We start from the raw sequence: 27,339 nt of genomic DNA on the forward strand, positions 1-27,339 counted from the left end.
CAGTTGCGCTAGACGGTTCGAAGAAGCATTACTTCCCTCGTCATCGCCGGAAATAACTGCAGCCATCAAAGCCACCTTTCCACTTACGGTTTCTTCATAAAGTGTTGCAGCGCCTCGTGACGAGTCTCTTGTGGACAATTGCTACATTTTACAGCATCCGTGAGGTATTCGAAGAGGTTATTATTACATCCATATCGATGCGGGCGTCACGGTGGTTGCAATTCCATCAATATTTGTTGGACTTAGAAGAAGTAATGTCCCCCTTTTTGAAGTTGTTTTCGATGAGGGTGTTCAGAGGCCGGACTTAGTAGCTATTGTAGGTACCTTAATTCGCGCTATCATACACTTATCTGATACTGTATAGCATGTCCTGCCACATCTGCCCGGGAGGTTCTGCCATCTCAGCCTGGCAGTGCCAGTTCTACCCACAACACTACCAGGAGGCCTTTCGGATCTTGGTGCTTACTGATTGTTGCCGAATACTGTAGTCCCAGCTGGAATACAATAGTTTCGTGCCGGACCGTGATTCGTGCCGTTCACAAATCACATCTGCAGTTGTCCGATGGGGAAACCCTGCAATGTGAAGGACGTAAACTTCAGGTACACAACCACAACGAAGATACTTACCATTAATATTGGGAGTTACCGACCTCTATATCAGCGCCTCAAATATGAAGGCTTCCAGGGGAAGGGATTTCTGATTGTCGAAGGTGGTGCTGCGGTGAAAATATCATCGAATCGATGGAATTGCAATAGACAATTGAGTTGCCTCGGTGTATTCCGATCACCCCATTGATCTCCACCTGAACTTTAGCTGGTTCTTCGGGGAAACATGCGGCTGCCATGAGCATCGTGCATAACGTCACGGGAATCTGATAAATGATTTATCATTTCAACAACACATTTTCCGAAACAACAAAAGGCCACCTCGCCATGTCTGATCCTGCTGTAAAGAAGCTTAGTGTAGAGTTGCCTGCTTTTCTCATAATCCCGTCTGAGTTCTTGGCCATACCAAGGAAGGTACCTTCAATGATTATACCCTATTTCCTAGGAAGGTAAAATTGATCGCTCGTACTATCCAAACCCTAGCACCGCGGACGAACTGCCACTGGCAGTCATTCTATTGAAGCCGGGAACTTTTCGACGATGCGTGCCTACGCGATGCTTAGTGCTCAAGCGCTCAAGAGTCATGGGATGGAGTTAGGCTATGCATAATCATCAACGCAAGCGTATGGATAAAACGATGTGCATACTTACCTTGGATCCCGTGACTGATCGATGATCCCCGTAAATGTATGGATAACACACTGCACAGTTCCTCGAAGTATCAATGCACCCGGCATTGCGGCTATGCCGCTTAGTAGAGAAGTAACTACTGTCTTCATTCATCCAAGGTCTGGCTAGGGGAGACTAGGTATGCCGTAGGCAGAAGGTCCTGTGCAGGAGTATGATAAAGAATGGGGCCAGACATACTGCCGGCACTGATCGTGGTGTATCACCGTCAAGTTCCTTACTAAGGTTTTGAATTAACGTCGTACGTGGCGTCTTGCCATACGGCCGAGCTGAGAAATGTTTCTTGGTCAGACAGACCACATACATAGTACACTGGTCTTATTTGTTTGTACTGCTAATCAAGCAGCTTATGCGCCGTTAGTTACTTCCGAACCACACATCCGACTTCAAAAGGCTCTCGAGCTCAAACGAGTATCCTCTTCGTCCTCGGGCCAAAACATCTCCTCGAGCTCCACAACCCTCGCCCAGATACTCTCCATCGCACGCACAGCTGAGTATGAAGGCCCATGGTGATGTCTCGCAAAGTGTCTGTTTGCTAGATCCTCCACCTTCTCGACAAACTCTTCGAACTCCGGTGTCGTCCAGTTGTTTGTTAATTGGCGGATCGCATTCGCAGTACTGTCTTCTGATTCGCTTCGAGGAGGGAACAAGGATTTCACATACTTCCATGCGTCGAGGTATACCTAGGAAGGCTGTCTTAAGCAGCGAAATGTGGATTGCGAGAGGTATATACCTGTTCCATTGCCCAGAGAAATACGAGCCCCTCTTCCAAAGAGCCAACAGCAGCTACCCTTGCCATCTCAGCTGTGTAGTCTCGAGTAGCTTTCCGTTCTATCCACCCATTAATATCCAATCCCCATTCCTTTGCGACCCCTTCGAAGAAAGCAACCTCGCGAATAACCCCCTGCAAGCATATAGTCAGCAGCGCGAGAGTCTCTCTGTTCAATTCCTCGTCAACAGCTGGTCCGTCGAAGGGAATTTTAGATATGAGGAGACCGATGAAACGTGGATATGCGTGTGCAGCATAAATGCGATCCTGACAGAGCCACAGCGCAAGACGGGCTGGAGATAGGGTTAAGGTACCAGCAGCTGTGAGAAATACGTGCTGTGTGGCTGCGCTGTATGGTCTCGGAGTAGATCGGTCCTTCAGATGATGCGTGATACGACCTTCAACTGATGAATGCATTTCAAGTAGTGTGAAGGTGAATGGTAGATAGGAAGTAACTACGCCACGCTTGAAATGCATACGAATTATCTTATCTTATCTAGTTAGATGTCTAGTCCTTCACTTCCCAGGCAACTCGACTTCCCAAACGCGTACGCATCCATCCGCGCCAGCGCTCAAAATACGTCCCGTCTTTTTACTATCGGTTATACGTGCGTCACCGAGCCAAACGACACAGTTAACACCCCCTGGACCCGCCCCTTTAACGAGAACACGTTTCGAGATGTTTTCCAAGCTCCAGACGTGGACATTGGTGTCGAGAGATCCCGAAACAACATGTGTCGGGGGCGACGACAAGAATGCCAAGGAGGATATGCGCGCGGTGTGCCAGTCCCAGCGAGTCGGGACAGGCTAGCGATCCACCACGTTACTTCAGCTTGCCTGATGTAGTGATTAGCAGGACTTACCTCGCCCGTCTGCGAGTAATATAACGCGATCTTTCCGGCAGACTGTCGAAGACGATGTGTCAGGGATGGGAAGTCGAATTGGAAATAATGTTAAAAACTCACGTTTCCTTGCACTATCAATGCCCCATCACTTGATACCGCTAGCGCGGTGATGGTGCCCTCGCTTTGTGGAAGTGCCCTGTTTTCCGTCAACGTGCTGCCATTCCAGGTGTGTATATGCACGCGTTTATCCTTGAGCACGATGAGTCCAAAAAAAATCGCATCATATAAATTATTAATGTAGATGCTCACCTCTCCACCAACTGCAACCACATTTCCCCCGGCACCCACTACACTTGGTGCATATGATGGCTTCAGTTCGAAAACCCGTTGATTGTTACGGATTGCTTCAACCGAACTGATGCCAGCAATAAACACGGTTTCATCTGACGCCACTGCAACAGACTTTGGCTGCGACAATGAAGGAATGGAAGCAGGTCTATCACACCCATTTCAATACATGACGACACGGATCGGGAAACGACAGACGTGTACGCGGATCCCTCGATCTCTCGGATGTGGTCATCATACCCGATGGTGAATACCTTCCCAGAGCTTGCGGCCGCCATGCCAGATACAAGACTGGTGTGTAGCGTGCCACCCACGAGCCGAACAGCATCTGAGGGTGAAGTCGAGTCCGTGTCATATGACAACACTCGCCCATCAGCTGACCCGGCGAAGAACGTGCTCGAAGACGTTGACGAGGCTGCCGTGATCGCTTTCTGCGGAGCCTGCACAGAGTGTCATGCAAAGCATTATGAACTGAGGGAGGGATTGCATACTTGAAGGATGCGAGTTGGCTTATCAGCCGCCCGCGGGTCAAAAATGTTCAAATCGCCAGACATGGAGAGGGACACAAGGTCACTGATACCACTCCAGACACCGCCGACTTGCTGGTTGGGCACTCCACTACCAACTGTCCAAGCCTGCAACGACTTGCGGGCCTCGATGTCCCCTAAATATGACGAGTTCAGTCAAGGAAAGCGCAGTACTTTTGAGCGCGCGCACATAGTCTAACGGTGCAATCCAGAGAAGTAGTGAAGAATGACCTGCTATCTGGGCTCCAAGAGCAGGACATCTGAAGAAATAATGTGAATATCCCAAACTCAAGCAATGCTTCCCTTGCGACTTACAATGGTCCCTTTGTGTGGGTTGTCGGTGATCTCTGCGATCGTCTCACCAGTCTTCCCATCGTAGAGGAAAATTTTGGAATCTGAGCCCACGCTGGCGAAGTGGTCGCCTGATGGTCCAAATTGGACGTCTTGCACAAATTTGGTGTGCGTTCTGATGGTCTTCACACTATTTATAGTCAAGATTCGAACACTATAAAAAAGCTTCAGACCTTATCGTATTTGAAAGGGACGCCTGCAGGATGCCGAGAATTCAGTGTTAATTCGATAATCTTAAAGGCCGGGTACCTTGATGAAATACGATGGAATTGTCGTCGGAGGCGGTAGCTGCCCTAAAGGGGCGCTGGCACCTAATCGAAACAGCGTTGATGACCTATCGAAATGAGCCTGCTGATTCACAAAAATGGCGACGACAAACCTTTGAGTGACCACTGATTTGTCCGGTCGAAGAACCAGAATCGGCGAGAAAAGCGTGGCCAAATCTTCGAAATTACGCTTAGCCTCTGTCCGCTCTGCACAAACATCCTGCATACTTCTCTCTGCCATCGCCAACCGCAATTATTCTCTTGCTTTCGGCATCCCAAGCTAGGTCGTTGCTACCGATTGAGTGCAGATATCATCCGGATAAGAGCACAAGGGACGGGCATACTACTTACACTTTCCCGGAGAGCACTTTGTATTCCCCCTTCACAGATTGGTCATCGCCTATAGTATCCCATATCTTGACTGCAAGATCGCGGCCTTAATCAGTGGATGTTGCCATCGCATCTAGTACGAGTAGAGGCGCACCTGTTCCAGTAGTGTCTGCCGACGCGCAGTAGAAGCCAGATGGCGAGAAACGTGCAACAGTCGTGTTGTACGCGTGACCAGAGAAAGTCGTTGATAGATCGGGGTTCTAGGTGATTATCAGCATTGAATAACACAAGCATGAAGAACGTGGATTCTCGCATTAAGGTCACGGATCTAGAGGTAGATAGCTTATGAGCGAACGGCATGAGGGTCATATGAAGGGGAACGACGCACGATCACAGTTTTGCCATTGGCATAAACGACTTTATCTTTGCTAGCTGAGAGCTTTGTCGATGTTCCACGCACGGTATTAGGAGAGCAAGGATATAAAGCGATTCGCTTAGATGACATTGTGGGGGTCACTGCAAGTGTGTCTTGCAACAGAAGATGTGTGGAGAGACTGATGAATGAAACCGCGGCTTGTGCGCGGCAACTGACTGAACGCTGCGGATGGTCAGGGGAAAGACAGATTAGGAAACCAGCAACCACGTCTCGGGTAGAGATAAGTCAGGGTCAGCTCCTCAGAGCAAGTATCATTTACAGAGCTCAAGACCACAAAAGGTACTAAAACAGGAGGGAAAGGTGAAAATGTAGATCAAAAATATAGCATAACCAACAATAGCCTACGGGCTATACGGGAAAGAGCGAGCGAACAAGAGGTAATTATTCAGCCATCTCGCGGGCATTCGTCGGCAGGATAGTTCTTCAGCGGATCTCTCCTCAACGCCTCTGCTTCAGATCCTACCACAGGTCCTCCTCCTACAGTTTTTTGTTTCATCACCGTCTCGGGTGCAATCGCCGCAGCAGCCGACGTACTTATTTCAGGCTAAATCGATCAAGCGGCCGTCAGCAACTTTTCGGCATACAGCAACATTTGCTCACCTCATCTCGAAAGGGTGTGAATCGAGGAGTGGACGGAATGCCGCTACCATCGGGGACGTCATAGAATGGTATGATGTTCTTTGTGGGAGTCTTCGGTACCGCGTTCTTCTGCCTCGACATGGGAACGGGAGGTGGGGCCATCGCTCCCCTCGCTTCCACGTCCACGTCTGGTCCGGGGTCTCTGAATGGCACAATTTTTGTTGCTACCGCGCCCGAATTCGACCCAGACGCAATTCGTCGAGTGCGACCTGCTTGCTTCAAGGTGCTGCCTGCTGCTTTGCTAACCTCAGGTACATTTTCTTTGACCCGAGATTTACGCGTTCCAATATCAGGATAGGGTGTGACTGAATCCGTTGCATCCGCTGATTCTGCTCCAGAAGGATCAACAAAAATCTGGAGACGAGTGTTTGAGCCCAGCCGGGACTCAGATCGAGACCCGTGGGCATCGGCTTGCGATGAGGACGAAGGAGCCCGAGAAATAGATCCGAACAAAGGTGCTGCAGTGGAAGATGAGGAAGCCATACCCAATGCTGTTCTACGAGGTGGAGCATTCGGGGCGGGCTGCGGGGGGATTGTAGCTGCGGTCATCATTCGTTTCTGGAATTCACCATGTTTGGCTATAAGTCTATCAAGGGGGCTAGCCTGACGGGCAATTCCAAGTAGATATGCAGCATCTGCCTCATTGCGCCTGCGACGAAAATCCACCTTTAAAATGATTCCTTGCGTGAAATGAGGCTGAAGCTTACCGTCCGGCTCTCTCAAGTGCAGCAGCGTATTCCTCGTACAGCAGAGCATGATCGGTTCCAATGTCATTTGCAAGCAAAAATTTGTAGATGATAGTCGGTTTCTCCACGTAGCTCGCGTAAAGTACCCAAAGTTTGAGGTATGTTGATGTCCCTTTCCATTGTCCTTTGCGGTTGTCCTTTAATACCCTTGTTGCCTCTTCAAGAAGCTCTAAGAGTCCAGACTCTGCACTTTGTCCTTGGGGGTAATTTTCGAGAGTCCATTGAACAAAACGCGAGTATGCTTCCAGTGGGTCATCATCCTCATCTTCGAGTGCGATTTGGATGTTGGTACGGAAGCGCTTACGCGCTGCAAGTAGTTGCGCATCCCGCTGTGCGTGCGGAGTCTGCAGGATAGCTGAAAGAGTGGTGACTCGACGACCAGATGCAAGTGGCTGTATATTCTCTTTGGCTGCCTCTAGGACATCACAGTCCACGATCACTGGAACTTGTGTGAACACGTCATCTTCTGTATTCTCCATGTGTCAGAGAGAAAACAAGAGCTGTGGATTCGGAGTGAAATTTTGGTCAGTGAAGTAACTTGTCAGACTCTATCGACGGTGCTATTCATAGTGGCAACAAAAAACTTGAAACAACAACGCGCTGTGTGGTCACGTGAAACACGCGTGACTTTGAAATCTGGCACTAGTGCAGCCAGTCACTACTGATCAGCAAAAGCGGCTGAAATTTCGCGCAGTTTAAGTGTTAGAAATCAATTCAGTTCACCTGAGACTATACCAAACAGGGAATGTCAGGGATCGTAAAACGATAGTTTTTCGACGGGTCCAAACATTGATGTAGTCAACGTTCAACGTTCAACAGTGAGTGACTCACTGTCATGCAGCCTATGTGAAGCTTCTGAAGTCCGGGTGATATTATTCAAAACGAACTCAAATATTATGCGCATATCTCGAGCTCTGCGACAGGAAGTTTGAGGACTCTTGAACCAACATCAGACGGCACACCGCGCTACCGGAAATTCGTCCGCCGACTGATTAATGCTAGTGTCACTAATGTTTGCCGGACACCATGTACAGCCGTTAGTCAGATCTCCTGCCAATCATGTATCACTATAAGATACTTTCCGCACCGCCGCAGTCGCAGCGGCATAGTGTAGGTATACGATCGCATGTTCCGCCGCATCTTGGATCGACCATGCGCAATGTGCATTGTGTTCTGTCTGCTAGCGCTAAGCACACGAACCTAGCTCGGATTATCGAGACAATGCTCTACTAGAGGATGGGGCCGAACTTCGTCGGCAGGAACCTTGTTTACTGTTTCTGTACAGTGTAAAGTAGCAAACGATCTTCCGAAGTATTTTGTACAACATTACATAGTGAGATACATTTTTGTACAGAGGTGCGAGGCTGCAATCCTTGAGTTATTTAGTGACGAATTTTGAGCATATTGGTAGGAATATACGTAGTAGTACAACAATACTTGTTACACGTTTGGAGATCCTTTGGGTACTAGCCTGCACGATGTTCAACTGTGGAAGGTAATTAGTGTACGAACAATGATGATGCCAGTGAATAGACTGAACACATACCACAATTCTTCAAGGTGAAGACCCGGATCCTCTGATTGATCGTTTTCCTTTATTGGTTCGTTCTGTTGAAGGTCCTGCGTTGAGGCGGCGACGTTTGAAGGGGCTGGTTGGCATGGCTGCAGGCGGTGAGAGTACAATGAGTTCTCGTAAAATGGAATTAAAAACGTCGCGCTTCGATTTGTTGATGCGATGATGGCAAAATGCCATGTGAACCTCCACAAGTGCACCTTTGAGTTTTGATTCGTATTGAAGGGGTGGGATCAGAACGTGGTTCTCGTATGCATGTCATGGTGACTTTCAACGTGGAAACTGACCTAGACATCGCCAACGGTTCTCGAGGCGAAATAACGAAAATCGTTCTTGATGAACGTGAAACAGATTTCTCGCCGACAGCTGCAATCGTGGAACTGACATATCCACCAGCATATGTTCTTATTAAGCTGAACCGTACGAAAGCGGTTCAGCTTGAAGGTCTGGAGAAGAACATAATACCGTTAGTTCCAATGGAGCGCACGTTTACCGTTATCCACGGAAATCACCCGAAATCCATAAGAAGACGGCAGCTGCCTCTCACACCAGCATACTCGTTCACGGACTATCGGTCACAAGGTCAGACCATCAATAACGCCATTATAGACATTGCGACACCACCTACCGCGGGGCTTACTCCATTCAATGTCTATGTCGCACTATCGCGAGCTCGTGGCCGAGACGGAGTTCGGTTGTTGAGAGATTTTGACGAGAACTTGCTGATGACACATCCGTCAGAACATTTGAGAATTGAAGATGAAAGGTTGGCAATGATGGATCGGGAGACGGAGCAATGGTGGAAAGAAAAGACGACACGTGAAGTAGTGTTAGAAGACATTGAGATGTTGTAGTACCAGTTGTGCGAGTTAAGGTGTATACTGTATGACAAGTGGGCGCTGCGAGTTTTGGTCCACGTTTCGCGATGGTGGCACAGAAGGCAAAGAGACTACGATCATGGCATACGCAAAGGGTGCGAGATCTACCAGTGATGCGTCAAAGTGCGCGCAGGTCAGCTACGAGGTGTGATTAGGCAGTGCGAGCTCCACCTATTTACACCGTTCGCCACCCGGTTACACCAAAGGCAGTTACTAAGTGAGGAGGGTAGAGCTGCGAGCACCGCTCACATTCTCGTTCCTTGCCAGAGTCGCCTACTTGGTAAGTAGTAAGATAAGTAGTGAGAGAACTGGATGCCAAATTTGTCCATAAATTCCCATGTGTACACAAGTTGGTTCTCTTCAGCCACAATTATCAGCCGTAGTGACCTTGTAAACAAGGTAACCATGGTCTATAGATTTATCATCTTCCCATTGTCTGTTGAAAAATTAACTTTCAGCTGTATTGTCTTCAGCCGACATCTAGATTGGCATCACCGTACACTCGTTGCCTCCGTACGAGTGTACCAACGATCTGAATTATTCCTTTTGCCTTTGACAGGAGTCACGGTTAGGCACAGCAACCAACAATTGAGCCCCAAGCTGATACATTGGCGCACAGCGCCGACTTATTTACTGCCAAGATACTATATTTCGGTCAGTATGGTTCAATGTTCACTATAAGATATTCTTGGGTCGCTGATGCTTGTTGGTCGATTATTATACCTTGAGCATCGAGATTCGAGGTATAACATTATTAGTATGTACCATTACGTACTACTTATACTTAGCCGGCCAGTAGTGATATATTATAATCACCAATTCCAAGTCAGTATCCACTCAAAGAAACCACAACAAAAGTTCTAGCTAGTGATACTGAAACACGAGGGGATGTACTGCCCCTCTACATACACGAAACGGTGCCCTTCAATCTGATGTTTGTTATGTAAACATAAATTGGCATTGAAATTTGAATCAGTTGTGTCAAAGCTTACGTTACATGCTCCTCCTGAATTTCGAAGAGTTGTTAATTCGCCGTCAAGTCCCGGGCGCAACCCTGTAGATTTGGTTGTAGCCCGAGAATGTAGTATATTGATGACGGTAGGTCTTTCGAGATCAGTGGCCTCTTGCCCTATGTAGTATATACCATGGGCCAAAAATCGATACATACTACTGGCCAAAAACTGATTAGGTTGCTCTTGATCCGAGCGTGATACGCTTCTCCGAGTTAGATTCGACATGGTATGGTCGATAGGCATCGATCTGATTTCTGATTTCATGTCTAGCTTGCCGTATGGCACTATGTAATCGCAAAAGGGCCTATGATGAAAATTGAGTAAGTACAGGTTCCACCCATCGAATACTGACGGTGATGCTGTGACCTGTATCACTCCGAAATTATTCGGGTCCTGAAGCTAGGTACCACCATTACCACACTTACAGCAGAAGCGAAGACCTCCATCACCGCTCGGCAAGCATATTTTCAGGTCATGGGCCCATCTGAGAGACGGCCCAGTTTACGTTCACATTTGAAACTTTCTTCAGCCATAAGCGTGTGCTCTCATTGGTGGAGAGGTGCCAGTGGTCAGGTCTCGACTGGACAGGACTGCCGCGATTGTATGTACTAGTGGGGCAGCGCTTCTCTTGCACCCGACACCTTCGAATCCTCATCTCACTCAAAACTTTCATGTGTAGTGTAGCATGTTCTCCACTGTGGTTTCATTATGTTCTGTGCATTCCAATGAATTCAACAAGTTGACATCCTCAATGTACGAGCTACGAGATTATCTTTGAGGCTTGATCATCTTTGGTAAGTAGGTGAGATACGAGGAAATGATTGAATTGTGACCACGAAGAAGTAGATAGTAATACTGATAGTTTAGGTGCAACTCGCGAGACGCAAGAGGGAAAAATCCACCGCAATGAGGACAGTCCGGATTCTGGAAGAAGAGCGTGACATTGTGATATTGCTGGCTGCTGGTTGGGAACCATCGGCACAGGAGAGGAAGGGGTGGGCGGGGAAAATCGAAGGACAAGGATGGGGGAGACGTCAACAACGACTGGGGGCAAGCTTCCCTCGCTTCACGAATTACCATTAATGTAGCCAACAAGGTTTTCGAGGTCATTTCTTACGTTACACGGCTGGTACCTAGTAGTTTTTGCTGTGGCTTGGCAGCCGAATGGTGGCGGAGTGAGAATAGGGCATCACACATCAGGGTTATCAATATTTAAGAGCACTTTGAATATTATACAAAATGCAAACAACATACTTCAAACTTAGATTGAGATGTGAGTGCAGAATTTCATGTATGAGTGAGACATCAAATTTTTTGAGTATCTGCCAACATTGTCTCATTGAATAAATATAAAATATAAAATTATCCTCGAATGTTTGACTAAACTTGAAGTTTTGTCGGATCAAAGGTCTGCACAACACTTAAATGCCAAAACCACACATTTAAGTTGAGTTTTAATGTTATACAAAACTTTGATTCGACAAAATTTCAAGTTTAGGCAAACTTCCAATATATTATTGAATTTTGCACATTGAAAATCTCAATACAAGTTTAAAGTATTTTCTTTGCATTTCGTACAACATTCAAAGTGCTCTTAAATATTGATAACCCCGATGTGTCAGACTCACCGCAGTAAGTGTGGCGACAAGCTCCCAGAATAACGTCAAGTTGCATGCATGCATGCTAAACTAATCAACTCAATAGAAAGCGCCCATATTAAGCGGAACAAACAACATGAAATACCTCATAAGTTCCGACCCAGTCCTTCTGATCACGCGTGACACAAAAGTAGTAGGAAACACTGAATCAGTCAACTTGGTATATTGGCTACAAGTACAACTCAAAAGTCAAAATACCATGATCATAAGGATCATCTCTAAATGATAGCGAATAAAAACTCCTTTAGTACGTTCACAAAATTCACAAGCGATGCTAACGCTGAAAAACTCGTACAGATACGTGACAAATTATTCGTTTTACCGTTGCGATAAATAAGTCCGGGAATTTGAACATCGCGAAGTTGATTAATAAACGGGACCGACGACCTCCTGCTTAACCTTGGAAAGGCTGGCAATGGTAGCGTCATCGAGGCCGAGATGTGCTTTGACAAGCTCGGGAGGCGTCAATGCAAGCCACTGATTGAGAGAAATATCCTGGAACAAGCCTATAGCGGGGGATGGATGAGTTTGGCACGGAGCAATGGTTTGAGACAGCGAACCTGATCTGAAAATTTCCAGGAACGTCAAAGTGGTATTGCCAGTGTTCTCAACGTAATGACCTAAAAGGCATTCAGAAAAATATCGAACATAATCACATTGTATCATACCAAACGACGGTGGGATGTATGCGATGTCACCAGCCTAAAACAGAAGCATCCGCTGTCAGTAACTGCTAATTCACAGGGATCAATTGACCTACTTGGAAGTCCGTTGTCATTGCCTGAGCTGAGGATGCATAAACGGTAATGCGAGCGCTGCCGGAGCTGGAAAGGGTTTAGCTGGGCGATATTACATGTGAACTTTACACGCACACAAAGTAAGTCCACTCGGGTTCCGTAGGGTGCCACTTTAAAAACGAGGGTCAGGAAGGCTGTATTCTTAGGACAAAAGGACATCCTCACATGAAGCTCCCTAAGAACACAGGTAGTTAGCTCGAGTTCTGATAAGGATAGGGTTTGGAGTCACACACCTCATGCCGCCAACCTCGACGGTTACTTCAGCACCGCAAACTGTAGTAGACGCAGGGAATGTGCGCGTGTCTACAACCTTGTATGTACCTCCAGGTGCCTGCGTTGCATTCACCTGTGACAGGGCAAAGGTGAAAGGCATCGGAGTGTCATTGGGAACCACCATATCCGACTCGATGTTTACCGGAGGAGGTGTAGCTAATGAAGACATGAATTTATATGATGACCGGAAACGGGGAAAACCTACACGGAAATATGTACAATTCTGAGGCTGGGATGTGATCGAATGCTGATATATTAACCTGGAAGTTCTTTGCGATAACCTCTTTGGGCACATGGGCCAGCCAGTCCTGTCGATCATGTTCAGGTAAGGACTCGCACAAGACAAACAACCAACCGTAAGAAGGAAGGTGGAATCTTCACTGAACGTGCCAGAATCGAAGACCAACAAAAACTCTGCGCCGTTGGCTGTGGTGTTTTTGGCCTGAATACTGAATCACAGTTTAGCCCATTTCCTCACCGCAGGGGAGGACACATACCTGTGCGGATAACCTGCAGGGAAATACCACAGATCCCCTTGTGACTAAATCCTAGTTTAAGCGAAGTATGTGTGAGTGGTGCGATGCACTCACAACGTCACCGAGGTATACTTGACCATCTGGAGTCACAGTGCTGACACGAAGGTCACCCGAGATAATATATGCCCACTAGAAAGGGACCATTAATATCATTCTAAGTAGTCCAAGAACTTGCATACCTCGCCATCGTTGTGCCAGTGCATCTCACGGATGGCACCTACTTCCAGGCGCATATTGACGCCTGCCAAAGCCGTAGCGACACTCATGGCATTCACTGGCGAGTCCCATTAATTAAAAACGAAGCGATGGCAAAAAGCACATACTATTCTGCTGCCTTGCCCAACCACCAGTCTGAAGGCGGTTGTGACTTAAGGAAAAAGGCCACTTATAATTTGGTCTAGTGTGCACCATAAGAAACGAAAAACAACATGAAACATATGCCTTACACAGAGCCACTGTCGGTGGTAGGAGGAGCAAGGAGGTCGGGGTTTTGCAGCTCCAGCGGAATATTTTGGGGTCCCAGGATGGTACTCCCAAGGGTACCACGGATAGCTTCGGGGATTATGTTTTCAGATGCATCCCACAGAGGATAGTTGGGGTCGTCGCTGGCATAAGGGACAGTTGGGCTAGCTGCCGGAGCTGATGACACCACTGAACTGGCAGCTGGTACAGCAACTGCGGATGACAGGAGAGCCAAAGTCGAGAGAAGTCGGCGCCAGGAGTGCATTTTTGAATATGCAGAAGATGAACCAAGAAACTTAAAAAAAACGACACTGACGAACAGCACATTGCAAGTCGATGCTTTTATATGGTTTAGTGAACCGCGGTTCCGTCATTATTAACGTACCAGGAAAAGGGTCGCCAGAAAACATTGATTACGAACACGCTTGGTAAACCAGATCGCGATAATTGCGGGTGTATTAAAAGCAACACCGTTCCGCAGGATAATCATTGGATTTGTTCAAGGAGCCTCAAGTTGCAAATAACCTTCAAGGATAATAATAGCTGACCACATGATAAAAATTTCGCATGAGGTGGCAGCCATTTTATCGTCGACGGTTTGGGAAAGTATTTTTATACGTTCAGATTTGGGCATGTCGTAGAATGCCGACCCTGTGTCCCGCTCCGGCAGAAGCTATTATCCAAGGGTCCAAGTCGGTGGTATCTTATCGACGCTCTCCTCCCAGTTTTTCTCCTAACTGAATAGCATCTGTAGTTATGAGGTATTTTTGGCCGTGTATAGTTTCGCAATTAGCGGCCCAGACTCTGCACAGAATTTGACTATCAAGATAATTAGATTTAATATCGTGAAGAAGAAGTTATCCGATTTCGAATTCTAACAGTGGTCTGCCCCTCGATGAAGTTAAGTATGGCTTGTCGATCAGCAACAGCTCGCGGCCGTTTCTCTATATCAGTCTTATGGACGGCCGAAGAGGATCAACACTACCCATCCATTGGAGGAGTTGCCTAAGAAAAGTTCAAGCACTTTTTGGGAAAGCGCTTTTCGACTTTCTGGGAGAACACGCGGCATTCAATTCACGGGATAGTCCGCCCAAGCATGGCCAGCTGAATGAGGTAAGGGGGGGCAACCTAGACTGATGAACAGCCCCAGAGTCTATGAGGCAAGCCATCTGGTCTAGGGCCAATCACATTTGGCCACTTATCATCACAGCGACACGGCTACTTACTTTGAACTCACTCGGGTTTCGGATTGTGACGTAATACCTAAGAGAAGCACCGTAAGTCGAGGATTCCTGGGAGGTGTTCTCACTGATCGTTTTTGTCCAGTTCGCCGTTCCTGGCGGATTGCACACTTGATGCGAAACAACTCCTGTGCAACGGGTCAACTGCGCTTGACATGGGACATCTATTCTACAATTGCTGGCCCTTTTAATTGCCGCGAACACGGGCAAACGTATCACGAGACTCCGGCAGCATCCACAAAGTCGATCCCTGATCAGGAAGCACATTCTACGCGGTGTCACGTAGAAGTGTTCCACGTTCCAAGTTCAACTGTTACGCAACCAGCATGACGAGTTGTGCTGATCATCACCTCTGCGATAACTCCATCCCAAACAAGACTGGTCTGGATCGGTTTATTGAAGCCTATGCCCAGTGATGAGCTAGATGCGCCGGCCACCTTGCCCTTGCATATCTTTTCACTTGTGAGCTCACAGGTTTCGTACACTGTACAAACGTTAGATGCACCCTCATCAATCCTGCTCATTCCGAATCTGTAAAATCAAATACTGCTCTTGTGACCAGTGTTCCTACTCACTGCTGGATGATTACGCCGTGAGCCCGTGCTTCCCTGTTTTGGTTGAACCGGTGCATACCTCTACACTATACATATTAGTCAGCCACACGAATCGTTTTCTCGTGCCTGTCGATTTCAATGTGGGTATCGTGGCGACCGACAAATCCAGATAAGTTTTTTCTGTTCATTTCGTCATATCGTGATTGGTTCCTTCCGTGCTTGATTCCTGTCTTATTAATGAAAGAGTATCCTTTAATCCAATACAATCGTCGCCTCACCACTTAACGGCGGCCAAGTTTCGACGTCTCGAAGGCGCTCAGGAAGGGCCTTGAACGTTTTGGTACTACGCAAACACACACACACACACACACATACATACATACATACATACACATACACACATATATATACACACATACACACACACACCAAGAGAAGCTGTGTCAAGTTGTGCACAGACTAGATCATGAACATTTTAGCCGCTCCTAGTCCGCGGTCGTAGTTGAGATCCAGGCATTCATGTCGTGAGGACGCGTCCATCTTGTTTTGTTATCCGGGATGGGATACCCATTAGGCTTCACTGCGTGTTGCAATGTGCGAGCAACTCACGTTTGACGTAGGACCTCCAATCAATGTGTGCTGTTCTCAAGAGCATCATTAGAGGTTTAGATAGAGCCTCGTGTTTAGCATCTGGTAATGAGTCACGTCCTTGCTGTCAAGTCAAGTAAGTATTATTATGAATCCTTAACATGTACTGTGGTCACAGACTCATAACCTCTCATAACACATGGATTTATGTATCAATGGTGTCGTTATCGATCCCTTCAAACTCGATTCCGTCTCTGTCATCCACATGTAAGTACCGAGCGGAAATGCATGCCAATATATTGTTTTCAGGGAAGGTGAGCGTGAAGTGTCCCGAGTTTTGTCCCTTTCTCGCTAGACTGCGCATAAAAAGTTTCCATTAGAGACCAAACGATATGTGTGGAACTACCAGTAACTGCACATACTGATACTTAGGTGCCCTCGTGGAGTCTTGGTACCAAGATAATTCAGTCTAACCAGTAAACAATCCCCCAAAATGAGCGTGATCCGAGAGGAAGATCAGTGATACAATCATATACGAGTCCGTGTGTGTGAAAATAGTGCACTCACCAGATGGGCCGACAGCTATTTTCGTGCTATCTTTTTGTGGGACCGTCGGGATACCGAGTCGGAGATGAGCCTCGCTTAGACGTCGCAGCAGAATGGGGATCGCCATGATACGCGATCTCCGAAAAACCAAACTAAGGACACCGAGGAAGACTCAGGGAGATGGAATGCCACGTGTGCAGTGACTGCGAAACTTCCACTGGGTGACTTCCTGTCAGGTTTTACAGACGAATTTCTGGTAATCCTCATGTCTTAGCCGAATAGCTGCGCTGGATTTGGAAGGTAGCTATCAACGCCTGTCAAACCGTTGCTCTCGCACCTGTCTGTAAATTTGCCAATCTGTGGAGGGGTAGGTACCCCTCTGTAAATCGTCGTAACGCACGGAATGTCTGATTCGGGTAATCTTCTTACTCTTTTTAGATGGTTTGCTCACGGAATTGTCGTCTGGATCATTATTGGTATTGTTCCCAGTCCATCGTCTTGCAGAGTTCTTACGGTTTACAGATTCTGTCCGTAAATTAGCCGATGTCGAGCAGTCAAGCTTGCTTCTGTAAATTCTTACGGGAAGTCACCCACTGTCGAGTGATCCGAACGGCGTTTGCAGTAACAGTTACCCTTGGCAAACGAGTATTCCGCCTGTAGAGGCACTCACTGTCCATGACTGACTACCAGACCACTAGGATGCAAGTATCGCGAAACAAGCCATGAGCTCCCTCCCCCTCCTCCCCACCACCGCCACGAGGGGAGGGGGAACCGAACATTTCGCGACAACGAGCAGCATAGAAAAACCCGGATGTTCCTAGATAACACTAGGTTCAGACATATTCGTACGTGCAAAGTCATATTTGTCCCGATACACATGAGACCACGGCGACCACGACAACTGGAGCGATAGCAAACATACCAGGAGTGAATCCAGAGTTTGGACGGCAAGTGAGAGAGTGGATATGTCACAGAAAGACTATAAATAGAGCATCGAGATCGGCGGGATGTACTCTGAGAGGAAATGACGTGAGAATAATGCTTCAACTGTGCTGAGAATGACGGTTACATACCGAAATGGAGAGGAGGCTGTGGAAGACATCCTACCGGATACATGGTGTGTATTATGTCACTTGAAGCGCGGGCGAAGAGAGATTCTGCTCCTTACCCCTGAGATAGATGCGTTCTTAGTGGGGTCTCGACAATCTACACGAAAGAGCTTACAGTAGGTTGTACAGGATCTCAGTCACCTGTCAGAGTAACCTGTAGACTCCAGCACTTAAACTAGCGGGAGACGTGAGGATCCTTCCACTTCTGACTGAACACAGTGGAATGGTCATTCACAAACAGGACAGAAGGCGGCCGGGTATTCTGGGGTGTCACCCAGGTGTACTGTCTAGTTACCACCGGGGAGAAAATTCCGCGGAATCAAGCTGCAGAAAGTCAGAGGAAAGCTTGCACAAATGACAAAAATTCCCGCATGGAGTGGATCGCCATGAGTTACATTTGCGAACGAATGGTAAACAAGTATTCTCGTGCAAAAACGTACATTAGCAAAAGTCGCAAGTGCAACATTATCTCAACTTATGTCCGGCATTTTTCCTGATATACCGCACGGATGCATCGACGTACCCGAAATCAGCGGATTCCCACTCGCAAGTCCCGAGGGTTCACAAGCTCAGCCGCCGGAGTAGAGGAACAGGGTCCGTTCACGAATGAACGATGTTGTTTAGTGTCAAGTGATATAGTCGACACAGGTAAGAATTCACGACTAGCACATCCGGAAGTCCGAGGGAGATCTGCATGACAGTGTTGAACGTGAGCTTGTCAAAAAGATCCATTTCAATGGGACAGACCATAGAGAGAATCCTCCCAAGGATATAATAGAGACATACCTACTACTAGTATTCGGGGCACGAATATATGCAGCTTTCCCCCAAACTGGTGGTAAGGTATCCTTCAACCAGATAATTCGTGCAGTTCAGAGCAGTTCAGAGCAACTTGATCAACGCGATTATGACCAGACTCACTTTGGACGAAGCAGTCCTTGATTGTGTTATGGCACACGCGCCGCTGATATAAGCTTTCCACGCCCCGATTTTTCACTTGCTTAGGTAGGGCATTGACTACCTCGAGTTGGTGACCCCAAGGTCGTTGATTTGCCCGTTGACTGCGTAAGTTCTATCGTTAGATCAACCTAGACTGATAGAAAATCTATCTATTGAACATAGAATCGACTTGGAGTAGTCATCTTATACCGATAATCAAGATGGCTACTGGATATTCTTCTCCGACTCTGCAGGACACTGAGGTTCCCCAGCCTCATCCATATCTTCATGACCCTCTGCTTTATATCTCCAATCTTCCCCCTTATGTCACTGATGAAAATCTTGCCATGACCTTCCAGCCATGTGCTCCATTCAGGCCCAATATTGCGCGCGATGGCAGTAATCGCCCTCTCTCGGGAACCATAGAATTCAAGTACCTCGAGAAAGGTTCTGCCTGATTTGCGCGTTGTTTCAATCTTTCTAACTGAAGTGTTGATTGACACACAGCGGAGAAGGCTCTCGCCACCTTGCAGTCGCGTCCGATTCAGAGCTTGCAACCCCCCGTGTTTTTGGTACTATCTCCGTATCCACCAACTACGCCACCGACGCCGCTCCCTCCTCCATCCGCTCTGCCACGTCTCGTCAAGCATCTTCCAGTCGGCTTTACTGATTTCCAGCTTTATGATTTATTCCGATCATTTGGCGCCCTTGCATCTACTCGGACCCAGACTGGATTTGGAAGCGATACCGGGGTTGTCGAGTTCTGGCGTGAAGAGGATGCGCAAGTTGCTGAAGAAGCTATGCACTGCGCTGAAGTTGAAGGACAAAATATTGCTGTAACAGTATACCAGGCGCGACGTACCAGCGGTACTGTCTCCGAGTTCAGTGCCCACGCGCCAACATTTGTCCCATCAGGATCTGTATTCCCCTATCCTCAAGTTTGTATCTTGATTATATCATTGTCGAATGGGCCCACTAACCAAGGATCAGTACTCGCCTCCTCGAGTGAGTCCATACCCTGTTGCAAGAGCCCCCGTATTTGTTCATGGCCCGGGGCAGCAAGTACAACTTGCCCCATTATCGGGACCCGGATCCAGTAGTCACAGTGGTCTGATAGATCCCTGCAATCTGTTCTGCAAGGTCAGCGCTTCACTACATCACTCCTCTGAAAGTACTTATCCTCGGGTGCAGAACTTGGATCCTGAGATAAACTCCAACGGTCTTTTCGCCCATTTCCGTCAGGTATTGATTTTACTTTCTCGTGATAATTTGTTCATCTCAGGCTACCATGAAATGTAGTTCGGTCAGATTGTCAGGTATACAATATCTTTTATCTATTTATCGGCAGACGCCCTAATGATCGCAACAGTGCTCGCGTGATGCGGAACGAGAACGGCGAGAGCCGTGGCTTTGGATTCGTGTCCTTCCAGACTCCCGACGCAGGTATAATATTCCTATTTATTCGCCACCCGTGTTGTTCATTACATGCCGATTTAGCTGCTACTGCTATGCATGGCATGAATGGTGTCGTTTTAGGCACAAAACAACTAGTTGTCAGACTTCACGAACCAAAACAATTACGGCAGGAGAAACTCGCCCAGCGGTTTGGCCATAACGGACATCCAAGAAGTGCAAGCGGAGCAACAAGTCCCACTGCCAGTGAAGCTGGCGAGAGTTATGTTGGCTTCTCCAGCCCGCGCCGTGCTCCTTCTGCTCTCGGCTCGCCCGTTATGGGTTATATGGACCGTCCGGACAGAGGCAGACGAGGCTCAGGCAGCTATTATAATGTAATAGCTCTGTCCTTTTCCATCATTCAAAGATCAATCCTGACGCATTCACAGGCTGCGCTTTCCGGCACTCTTAATTTGCCAATGCGCTACGATGATCTTGCCGCACTTTCACCTGTGGTGAGAAAGGAAGTTCTTACTGGAGAACTGAGCAGGCGAGTGAAGGCGATCGACACTGTAGCTGCCAATGAGGTCGATGCCATCGTTGAATCTTTGGTATCACTGTCTCTCGGCGAGGCTGTCTCCGGTATCCAAGATCCTGCCAAATTTGCTGACCAAGTAGCGACCGCCCGTAATTCTCTCAAGCCTGTCAGCACACCTTCACCTGTAAAGTCGCCCTCGCCCTCGAACTCTCAAGATTCACGTGTGCTCGATGCCAACGCTCTGAATGCTACTGCCTCTGCGCCGGAGCATCCATCTACTCCTATTTCAGTCTCTGCGTCCCTTTCCACACCCCCACGCACTTCCTCTCCCTCTGGCTCGGTGCCACCCATTTCCGAGCAAGACCGCATGGCACTGGCGGTAAGCAAACTCGAGTCGTCCAGGCAGGCCGAGCTTGTCGAACTTCTCATGAGTCTTTCCAAGCGCGAGCGCGCCATGTGTCTGTTCAGCACTGAGGTTCTGCGAGCAAAGATTGCAGATGCGAAAACGGTCCTGGATAGTGATGATGGAGATGAGGGACAGCAGAAGCCGGACACTCAGTCTGTGCATTCCGCTCCTGCACAGCCCGTCCCAGTCACGCCTCAAGCGAAGAAGACCGTTGCAACTACCGAAGATTCTCCCAAGACTCCTGCGTTATCGTCCAAGGGTCCTTCCGCCGCGTCGTCGCCCGTACCAGTCACGCCCGGGTCATCGTCTTCACATACGATTGCATCTCTGGCACGTTTACCTGCCGCCGAGATTGTCAAACTCGCGAATTCATCATCAGCAACCGGCCTCCCTCTGCCGAAAGTAGACCCATTAGTGGTCAAAACTACAGATGAGTTTATCGACAGCCTTATGGATAAGCCAATACAAGCGCAGAAGCAACAGCTTGGTGATAAGCTGTACGTCGGTAGTGACAATGTTCGGCTTTACGGAAATCTAACTTTGCAATCAATTCAGATGGCGAACTATCAAGGCGTTTGGTATCAAAGGCGCTGTAGGTTTCGGTTTTATCGGTACTACTTATTTATTCGTGCGACTGAACGTTTCTTCTTTTAGCCCAAACTTACCATTGCTCTGCTTGATCAAGACGATCTCCGGGCTCTGGCTCATCTTATGAATAGCTACCCTTCTGTTCTCAAGGAGAAAGCTCTCCTCCTCCAGGCTGGCGGCAAGTAACGAATGCATCTGCTTGATCTCTGACGCATTTGGATCTATTCTCATGTTCATTCTCGATGTTCCCATTCACATCCGCACTATACCGTGCACTACACACTTCTAGGAATGCATTCGGAGCAATTACGCCTTATATCGTTACCTTGTGCTTCACTTTTACTATCCAAATCTTTTTGTCTACGATTAATCCAGCCATCCAATACGCTTTTGTTGCCTAACACCACATTCTTCCCGCGTTTGAGACCCTGGATTTACGACTTCACGACTCTTACTCCCTATACGCTTGCTGTTTGGTTTCGCAATACCGTCGGCTTCAAAAAAAATCACCACATTCCCTAATATTACATACGTGTTGCGTCTCGCTCCTGAATATTTTGTTCGAGTTGCAGAGCAGGATACAAACAATATTTAATTCCAGACTCCCGACGGGGGATACTTACTGCCTGGATGAATATCAGTCCATCGTTGCAAATGGGAGAAATCTAGGTGGACCCGAGTGAGGTATCATTTCTGCCAAAATCATCAGTTCCTTTCTACAAAACACTAGCAGATGTTGTTCTCAGGTAGTAGGAAGATGGAGGGACATTGCCTAGGGTGGCTTGTGTGTGCCGCTACGATATATTACTTCATAAATATATTCACTCCCTGGATAGATGTACTTAATACTTCCCTGTACTTCCATAGATGTGTTTCTCTATGGATATTCAAGGTATGTAACGAAATCGGGGGGCCTGAAAGATCCATGTATGAATGTAGTTGGAGAGAACATGCCGAACCGACCCACCTTATCCGCTTGCTCTGATGTATCGACCTTGGCATCTAAATCGATGATCTGGCAGTCAACCTGTCTATCTCGTTGCTTGTTGTCCCAACGGTAAGATATCTGAAGTGGAAGGTGTTTAGCGCTCGACCATGAGGGAAGGAATCATTCGGCCAACACTCAGTAACAGGGCACAAAGTGCAGAAACTAGGAGTAGAGACCCTGAAACTTGAAGACCATAAGACCAGCCATCTCAGTGAGAAGGAATCTTACTAACCAATTAATCCTCGCCTGAAAGAATTCAGTCGATGAGCGTTTAGCTAAAAACTAGTATGACTTACCTGTACTCAGGCTGTTCAGTGAGCGGATATAAGTGCGAACCCAAGATGCTCCCTCCCTGTCCAATCGCTCCACACAAGGAAATTCCAGTAGCTCTTTTCGATTCAGAGCCAAGATTGTGAGTGACTAATAACACGTCGCATTTAAATTTTAAATCGGTAACTGAAAAACACTTACACCAAGCCATACTGAGTCCAATTCCAGAATAAGCGCCAGTAGTTGCACAAAACACGGCAAAGTAACGGATACGCTGATGGTGAGGAAAACACAATAGTAACCTTGATTGGCAAGAGTGTTCATGAGTGATTCTCGTTCACTAGGGGCTCGTTCACGTACACATAGCCTGCTGCACCCAAGATGCAGGCAGCGAAAACGAATGGCCCCCTGCTTTGCAGTCTATCCGATGTATATGCCATTGAGACAAGAACGACCGTGGCCACTGTATACGGCGGTACGGTCAGTAACTGTGCCGACGCATTCGCTGGAAATTGGTTGAGTCAGCTCCTAATATTGTGGTTTCAAGTGACTCACCGTAACCCATGGTAGCGATTATCGTTGGCAGGAAGGCTCCGATAGATCCAGAAGCACAAAATAGTCCGAAATAAAGCACCCCAAACACTGTACACCTGAGAAATATTGTCCACTAGTGCAGAGAAGAAAGATCACGCCGCTTACCCTCCAATCCAAAATGGCGGCAAGTACGTGTCCTGTCATTTGCTTGAGCATCCAAGAAATTGAATCTAAGTCGGGGCACATACTCCTGTTGATCACTTTACCCACATCTCCACTTGTGCCCCTGCTCGTACGCACCAAGGCCAATTTTCGCTCAATGGCATTGAGAGAATGAGTAGACTCTGGTCTATCTAGCAAGGCAAACATACAAACCATCCCAACCAGTATCGTCGGAACACCCTTAATATACTATCAGTAAGGTTAAAACAATCAACAGGTAGAAGTTACCTCAACAATGAATAACAGTCTCCAATTCGCAACCGACACTTTTGCGTGCTGAATTCCAAAGGCAATGAGCCCACTGAATGCTCCTGCGATCGTCGCGAATCCAAACCAATATGCAATTCGAGAACCATACTCCGCTTTTGTGTAGTAGAAGGCTAGCGCGATCCGTTAGATATGCTGTTATTCGAGAAAGAACGTACTTATTCGCACAAAAGTACAAGACCAGCGTTGGCCCGAAGCCCGCCTCACATAATCCCAGCGCCAATCGCACAGCTATCAAGCCAGAAAAGTTGGAAGTCGTTGCCTATAATAAATTTAACCTTGTGTGATTTCGGATAATTTGCCTACAGACCATGAGAGTTGAACATAAACCCCACGCAATCGCAAAGCATCCTAGCCAACGTCGGGGGTTGAAGCGCTTCGACAGTACCGTGATTGGAACTTGAAAAAGCATCTAGCGTGTTTAGGAATCAGCTCTCCTTTTTCAGCCAAGTGGACGTTGACCGACGAATGTGATAAAGAAAGCAGAATTGGCCACATCAAATAGTACACCTGTGGGATCCCCTCCAAGCGTGTCCCGTGCTAGACCCATCAGCCGAGCGTTGCCGAGGTTGGTACGATCTAGGTCTGGTGCTAGTATCAGTGATGTTTGCTTTTCAAACTCATGTAGAAGGACACGCACAAGCAAGGAGATATAGTGTGCAAGTCAACGGTAAGATCTTCCGATCAAGCTTCCGAAGCAGCTTCTTCTCATGTTCCAGGGTCACAGCATCAATCGAAACGGTAGTGGTTTCAAACATCTTTTGGTCACCACTTGACTCTTCTCCAACTTGATGAGCGTCTGACATGTTCAGTGATCCACGCTGGCAGTGAGACAAGAGCGGACACAAACAAGAAGTGAGCGGGCAAGCGAGTTAAAAGAGATTACATATGAGTTTCATTAATCATTGATTACGCATATTCTTCTGCACAGGTGCCGTAATATTCGGATGAGAAGCGGCACTCAACGGCATGACAGCGTAATAGTCTCGCAGTTTAGATTAGCAATTCAGTAGACGATTATCTGCTACATAATGTAACGGAATGCAGGAGCCTATTTATCGGTCAGAACGGATATTGGATCCCTTTTCAGTTCAAGAACTTACTTTGTCTGCGAGCTCCGATGTGTCTACCATATCGTTTGGATCTGGCTTGCCATACTTCTCATCTCGCTGCATATTGTCCAAACGGAAAGAAATCTTTGGAGAATATGAGAATGATGAATGATGGGATCACAAAAAGAGATTTAGGCTTACGCTCAACAAGAGTGCGCACAGTGCAGCCAAAAAAAGCAGGAATGCAGAAACTGAGGTCAGTTCGTCAATGCGGCAGAATGCTGTAGTATGGCTATCACATTACCAGTGAATCCATTCCTAATATGCAATGAGTTAGGTAAGGCATATTCGTGCAGAGAGGTAGTAAAGACGAACGTATAAGCGGGACCCTCAGTCAAAGGGTATAGATGGGATCCTAATATACTTCCGCATTGACCAATGGCACCGTAAAGAGGAATCCCAGTAGCCCTCTTTGTTTCAGAACCAAGATTATGGTTAACTGTCGAGTAGGAAAATCAGTTGAACAGTAGACGTGTACAAAATGGCGCATACACCAAGCAATAGTCAAGCCGATGCTCGCATACGTTCCGCTAGTGATAAGAAATGTTGCGCCGTAGCGTACATCTTGCCGGTGAGTGGTGCCAAGTAGTATCCTAGAGTAGAATCCGGTCAGCCTCTACATCCTGTCCGTGGATAAAAGCTTCGTTCACATATAACCTAGACCACCAATTGTGCTGGTACAGATAAGTAAGGGTCCCCTAATCTGCAGCCTGTCGGAACAATAGGAAGTAGCAATGAGGACACAACCGGCCATAGCATATGGCGGCACTGTCATCAGTTGAGCCATTGCATTTGCTGATGTGAATTTGAGTCAAAGATTGTTTGACAACAGAAACGATAGCCTTACTATGCCCCATGGTAGCGATGATAGTTGGTAAGAAGGCCGACAGCGATGCCAAGGCACAGTTGAGGCCAAAGTAAATTACCCCGCCTACGTAGATCTGCCGTGTACATCAGACACTGGATTTTAGAAATGCGAATGGAAGCTTGCCCTCCAGTCCTGGAAAGCCGCAATGACGTGACCTGTTTATTAGTCAGAATCTTATAATTTGCATTGCTTCCACGAGAAGTACTTTGACGGACAACTGCACCAAAGTCACCGCTTGTCCCTCTGTTCATGCGGTTGATCGCGATTTTACGTTCCGCTGTAGTGAGGAACGGCGTGGACTCGGGACGGCCTGGAAGCATAAATACGCAGAGAACACCTAGAAGTATCGTTGGCGCTCCCTGCAGGGCATCATCATCATCAGTACATGGCTTATATTCCGTCTGATGAACATACATACCTCCAAGATGAAAAGCAACCTCCAGTTCGCAATCGACACCTTGATGTGTTGAATCCCGTACGCGAGGAGCCCCCCAAATGCCCCTGCGACGGTTGCAAACCCGAACCAATATGCGATGCGAGTACCGTACTCGGCTTTGGTATAATAGAAAGCTAAAAGATGTCAAATCCAGTAATCACGCTCCGAAATCTCCACGACTCACAAAAGTATAATGCAACGGCACCTCCAAAGGCTGCTTCGAAAGTCCCTAGCCCAAGCCGAGCGATCATCAGGCCAGTAAAATTCTGCGCTACTGCCTGAGTGGGTTACATATCATGAAAACGATGAAATATCGATCATAGATGTTCGAACCATTGATGTGGAACATATCCCCCATAGGATAGCAGAGCAGCCAATCCATATGCGCGGGTTGTAATACTTCGAGAGGACTGTGAACGGAATTTGCAAGAGTATCTAAAAGCCGCGTTGCCGATAAGTAGTCACGCGACCTATGTAATTCAAAAGTTTGGAAACTCACATAGGTGAAAAAGAAGGCTGAGTTGACCCAGTTAAATAGTACTCCAGTTGGATCTCCACCAAGAACATCTTGAGGCAAACCCTGTAACCGAGCATTGCCCAGGTTCGAGCGATCAAGGTCTGTCGAGTTCAGAGGTCAGACTGCTTGATTTATTTCCTGCTAAAATCGCTGAGGAGAGGCAGCGGTTAAACTCACAAGCAAATAGATAAAGCAGGCATAGTATCGGTAGGATCCTTTGATCTAATTTCCGCAGAAGCCTCCGCTCTTGAGTTTCTGGGTCCAACGGAATCAGCAGATCTATTTCGCTAACGCCTTCAATGCCAGGACCATCTTGTCTTCGGTCGCAGTGTTCATAATGTTCAAGATCCATTCTCCCAACACTCGTGGTTCAGAAGATAAGTAAAGAGATAGATAGAAAGAGAGATGTATGTACTTCAGACTGACAGGGTCGTCAGGGAGGCCCATAATAGTCCCGCTACAATAACAGAACCACCCGACTTCG

General features: G+C 47.4%; 9 protein-coding genes across 9 annotated transcripts; 2 read left to right on the forward strand and 7 right to left on the reverse strand.

Moving 5' to 3' along the window:
- Positions 1-1,530: 1,530 nt before the first annotated feature.
- EDB91DRAFT_1142948 (heme oxygenase-like protein) lies at positions 1,531-2,505 on the reverse strand. The gene is made up of 2 exons (XM_041319068.1): positions 2,027-2,505; positions 1,531-1,976 (listed from the first exon to the last, which is right to left on the reverse strand). The coding sequence occupies exons 1-2, from the start codon at positions 2,477-2,479 to the stop codon at positions 1,680-1,682; spliced, it is 750 nt and encodes a 249-aa protein (XP_041175521.1). The 5' UTR covers positions 2,480-2,505; the 3' UTR covers positions 1,531-1,679.
- Positions 2,506-5,388, reverse strand: EDB91DRAFT_1142963 (WD40-repeat-containing domain protein). The gene is made up of 16 exons (XM_041319069.1): positions 5,118-5,388; positions 5,043-5,057; positions 4,884-4,989; positions 4,751-4,820; positions 4,628-4,690; positions 4,513-4,576; positions 4,383-4,467; positions 4,307-4,329; positions 4,098-4,256; positions 3,973-4,042; positions 3,747-3,919; positions 3,454-3,695; positions 3,217-3,403; positions 3,028-3,156; positions 2,926-2,967; positions 2,506-2,869 (listed from the first exon to the last, which is right to left on the reverse strand). The coding sequence occupies exons 1-16, from the start codon at positions 5,232-5,234 to the stop codon at positions 2,579-2,581; spliced, it is 1,836 nt and encodes a 611-aa protein (XP_041175522.1). The 5' UTR covers positions 5,235-5,388; the 3' UTR covers positions 2,506-2,578.
- EDB91DRAFT_1204272 (uncharacterized protein) lies at positions 5,389-7,107 on the reverse strand. The gene is made up of 3 exons (XM_041320689.1): positions 6,512-7,107; positions 5,766-6,453; positions 5,389-5,709 (listed from the first exon to the last, which is right to left on the reverse strand). Exons 1-3 carry the CDS (start codon positions 7,027-7,029, stop codon positions 5,551-5,553), a joined length of 1,365 nt encoding a protein of 454 aa, XP_041175523.1. The 5' UTR covers positions 7,030-7,107; the 3' UTR covers positions 5,389-5,550.
- Positions 7,108-8,110: 1,003 nt separating this feature from the next.
- EDB91DRAFT_538341 (uncharacterized protein) lies at positions 8,111-9,086 on the forward strand. The gene is made up of 2 exons (XM_041327641.1): positions 8,111-8,859; positions 8,984-9,086. The coding sequence occupies exons 1-2, from the start codon at positions 8,375-8,377 to the stop codon at positions 8,994-8,996; spliced, it is 498 nt and encodes a 165-aa protein (XP_041175524.1). The 5' UTR covers positions 8,111-8,374; the 3' UTR covers positions 8,997-9,086.
- Positions 9,087-11,778: 2,692 nt separating this feature from the next.
- On the reverse strand, positions 11,779-14,235 carry EDB91DRAFT_1142979 (putative oxalate decarboxylase/oxidase). Its single transcript, XM_041319070.1, has 15 exons — positions 14,126-14,235; positions 13,725-14,079; positions 13,602-13,675; positions 13,458-13,552; positions 13,333-13,407; positions 13,240-13,283; positions 13,098-13,191; positions 12,948-13,050; positions 12,703-12,898; positions 12,635-12,644; positions 12,545-12,579; positions 12,433-12,496; positions 12,341-12,374; positions 12,233-12,292; positions 11,779-12,178 (listed from the first exon to the last, which is right to left on the reverse strand). Exons 1-15 carry the CDS (start codon positions 14,148-14,150, stop codon positions 12,039-12,041), a joined length of 1,404 nt encoding a protein of 467 aa, XP_041175525.1. The 5' UTR covers positions 14,151-14,235; the 3' UTR covers positions 11,779-12,038.
- A 4,550-nt stretch (positions 14,236-18,785) lies between these two features.
- EDB91DRAFT_538820 (uncharacterized protein) lies at positions 18,786-22,101 on the forward strand. Its single transcript, XM_041327643.1, has 10 exons — positions 18,786-19,164; positions 19,225-19,655; positions 19,708-19,857; positions 19,909-19,959; positions 20,017-20,033; positions 20,087-20,160; positions 20,215-20,504; positions 20,559-21,550; positions 21,609-21,645; positions 21,708-22,101. Exons 1-10 carry the CDS (start codon positions 18,939-18,941, stop codon positions 21,825-21,827), a joined length of 2,388 nt encoding a protein of 795 aa, XP_041175526.1. The 5' UTR covers positions 18,786-18,938; the 3' UTR covers positions 21,828-22,101.
- Positions 22,102-22,607: 506 nt separating this feature from the next.
- On the reverse strand, positions 22,608-24,113 carry EDB91DRAFT_1143004 (major facilitator superfamily domain-containing protein). Its single transcript, XM_041319071.1, has 8 exons — positions 23,884-24,113; positions 23,682-23,835; positions 23,568-23,630; positions 23,455-23,541; positions 23,260-23,404; positions 23,101-23,201; positions 22,926-23,049; positions 22,608-22,875 (listed from the first exon to the last, which is right to left on the reverse strand). Exons 2-8 carry the CDS (start codon positions 23,809-23,811, stop codon positions 22,857-22,859), a joined length of 669 nt encoding a protein of 222 aa, XP_041175527.1. The 5' UTR covers positions 23,812-23,835; positions 23,884-24,113; the 3' UTR covers positions 22,608-22,856.
- A 178-nt stretch (positions 24,114-24,291) lies between these two features.
- Positions 24,292-24,793, reverse strand: EDB91DRAFT_538616 (uncharacterized protein). The gene is made up of 2 exons (XM_041327642.1): positions 24,563-24,793; positions 24,292-24,507 (listed from the first exon to the last, which is right to left on the reverse strand). Exons 1-2 carry the CDS (start codon positions 24,726-24,728, stop codon positions 24,365-24,367), a joined length of 309 nt encoding a protein of 102 aa, XP_041175528.1. The 5' UTR covers positions 24,729-24,793; the 3' UTR covers positions 24,292-24,364.
- A 1-nt stretch (position 24,794) lies between these two features.
- Positions 24,795-27,315, reverse strand: EDB91DRAFT_538947 (major facilitator superfamily domain-containing protein). The gene is made up of 15 exons (XM_041327644.1): positions 27,033-27,315; positions 26,838-26,956; positions 26,672-26,773; positions 26,523-26,616; positions 26,321-26,472; positions 26,108-26,261; positions 26,026-26,057; positions 25,882-25,975; positions 25,685-25,829; positions 25,527-25,627; positions 25,350-25,473; positions 25,279-25,292; positions 25,176-25,225; positions 25,026-25,118; positions 24,795-24,973 (listed from the first exon to the last, which is right to left on the reverse strand). The coding sequence occupies exons 1-15, from the start codon at positions 27,205-27,207 to the stop codon at positions 24,947-24,949; spliced, it is 1,476 nt and encodes a 491-aa protein (XP_041175529.1). The 5' UTR covers positions 27,208-27,315; the 3' UTR covers positions 24,795-24,946.
- Positions 27,316-27,339: the final 24 nt, after the last annotated feature.

Source organism: Suillus paluster, assembly GCF_016628075.1.
Source record: "Suillus paluster strain FC165 chromosome Unknown EDB91scaffold_40, whole genome shotgun sequence".
Taxonomy (NCBI): Eukaryota; Fungi; Basidiomycota; class Agaricomycetes; order Boletales; family Suillaceae; genus Suillus; species Suillus paluster.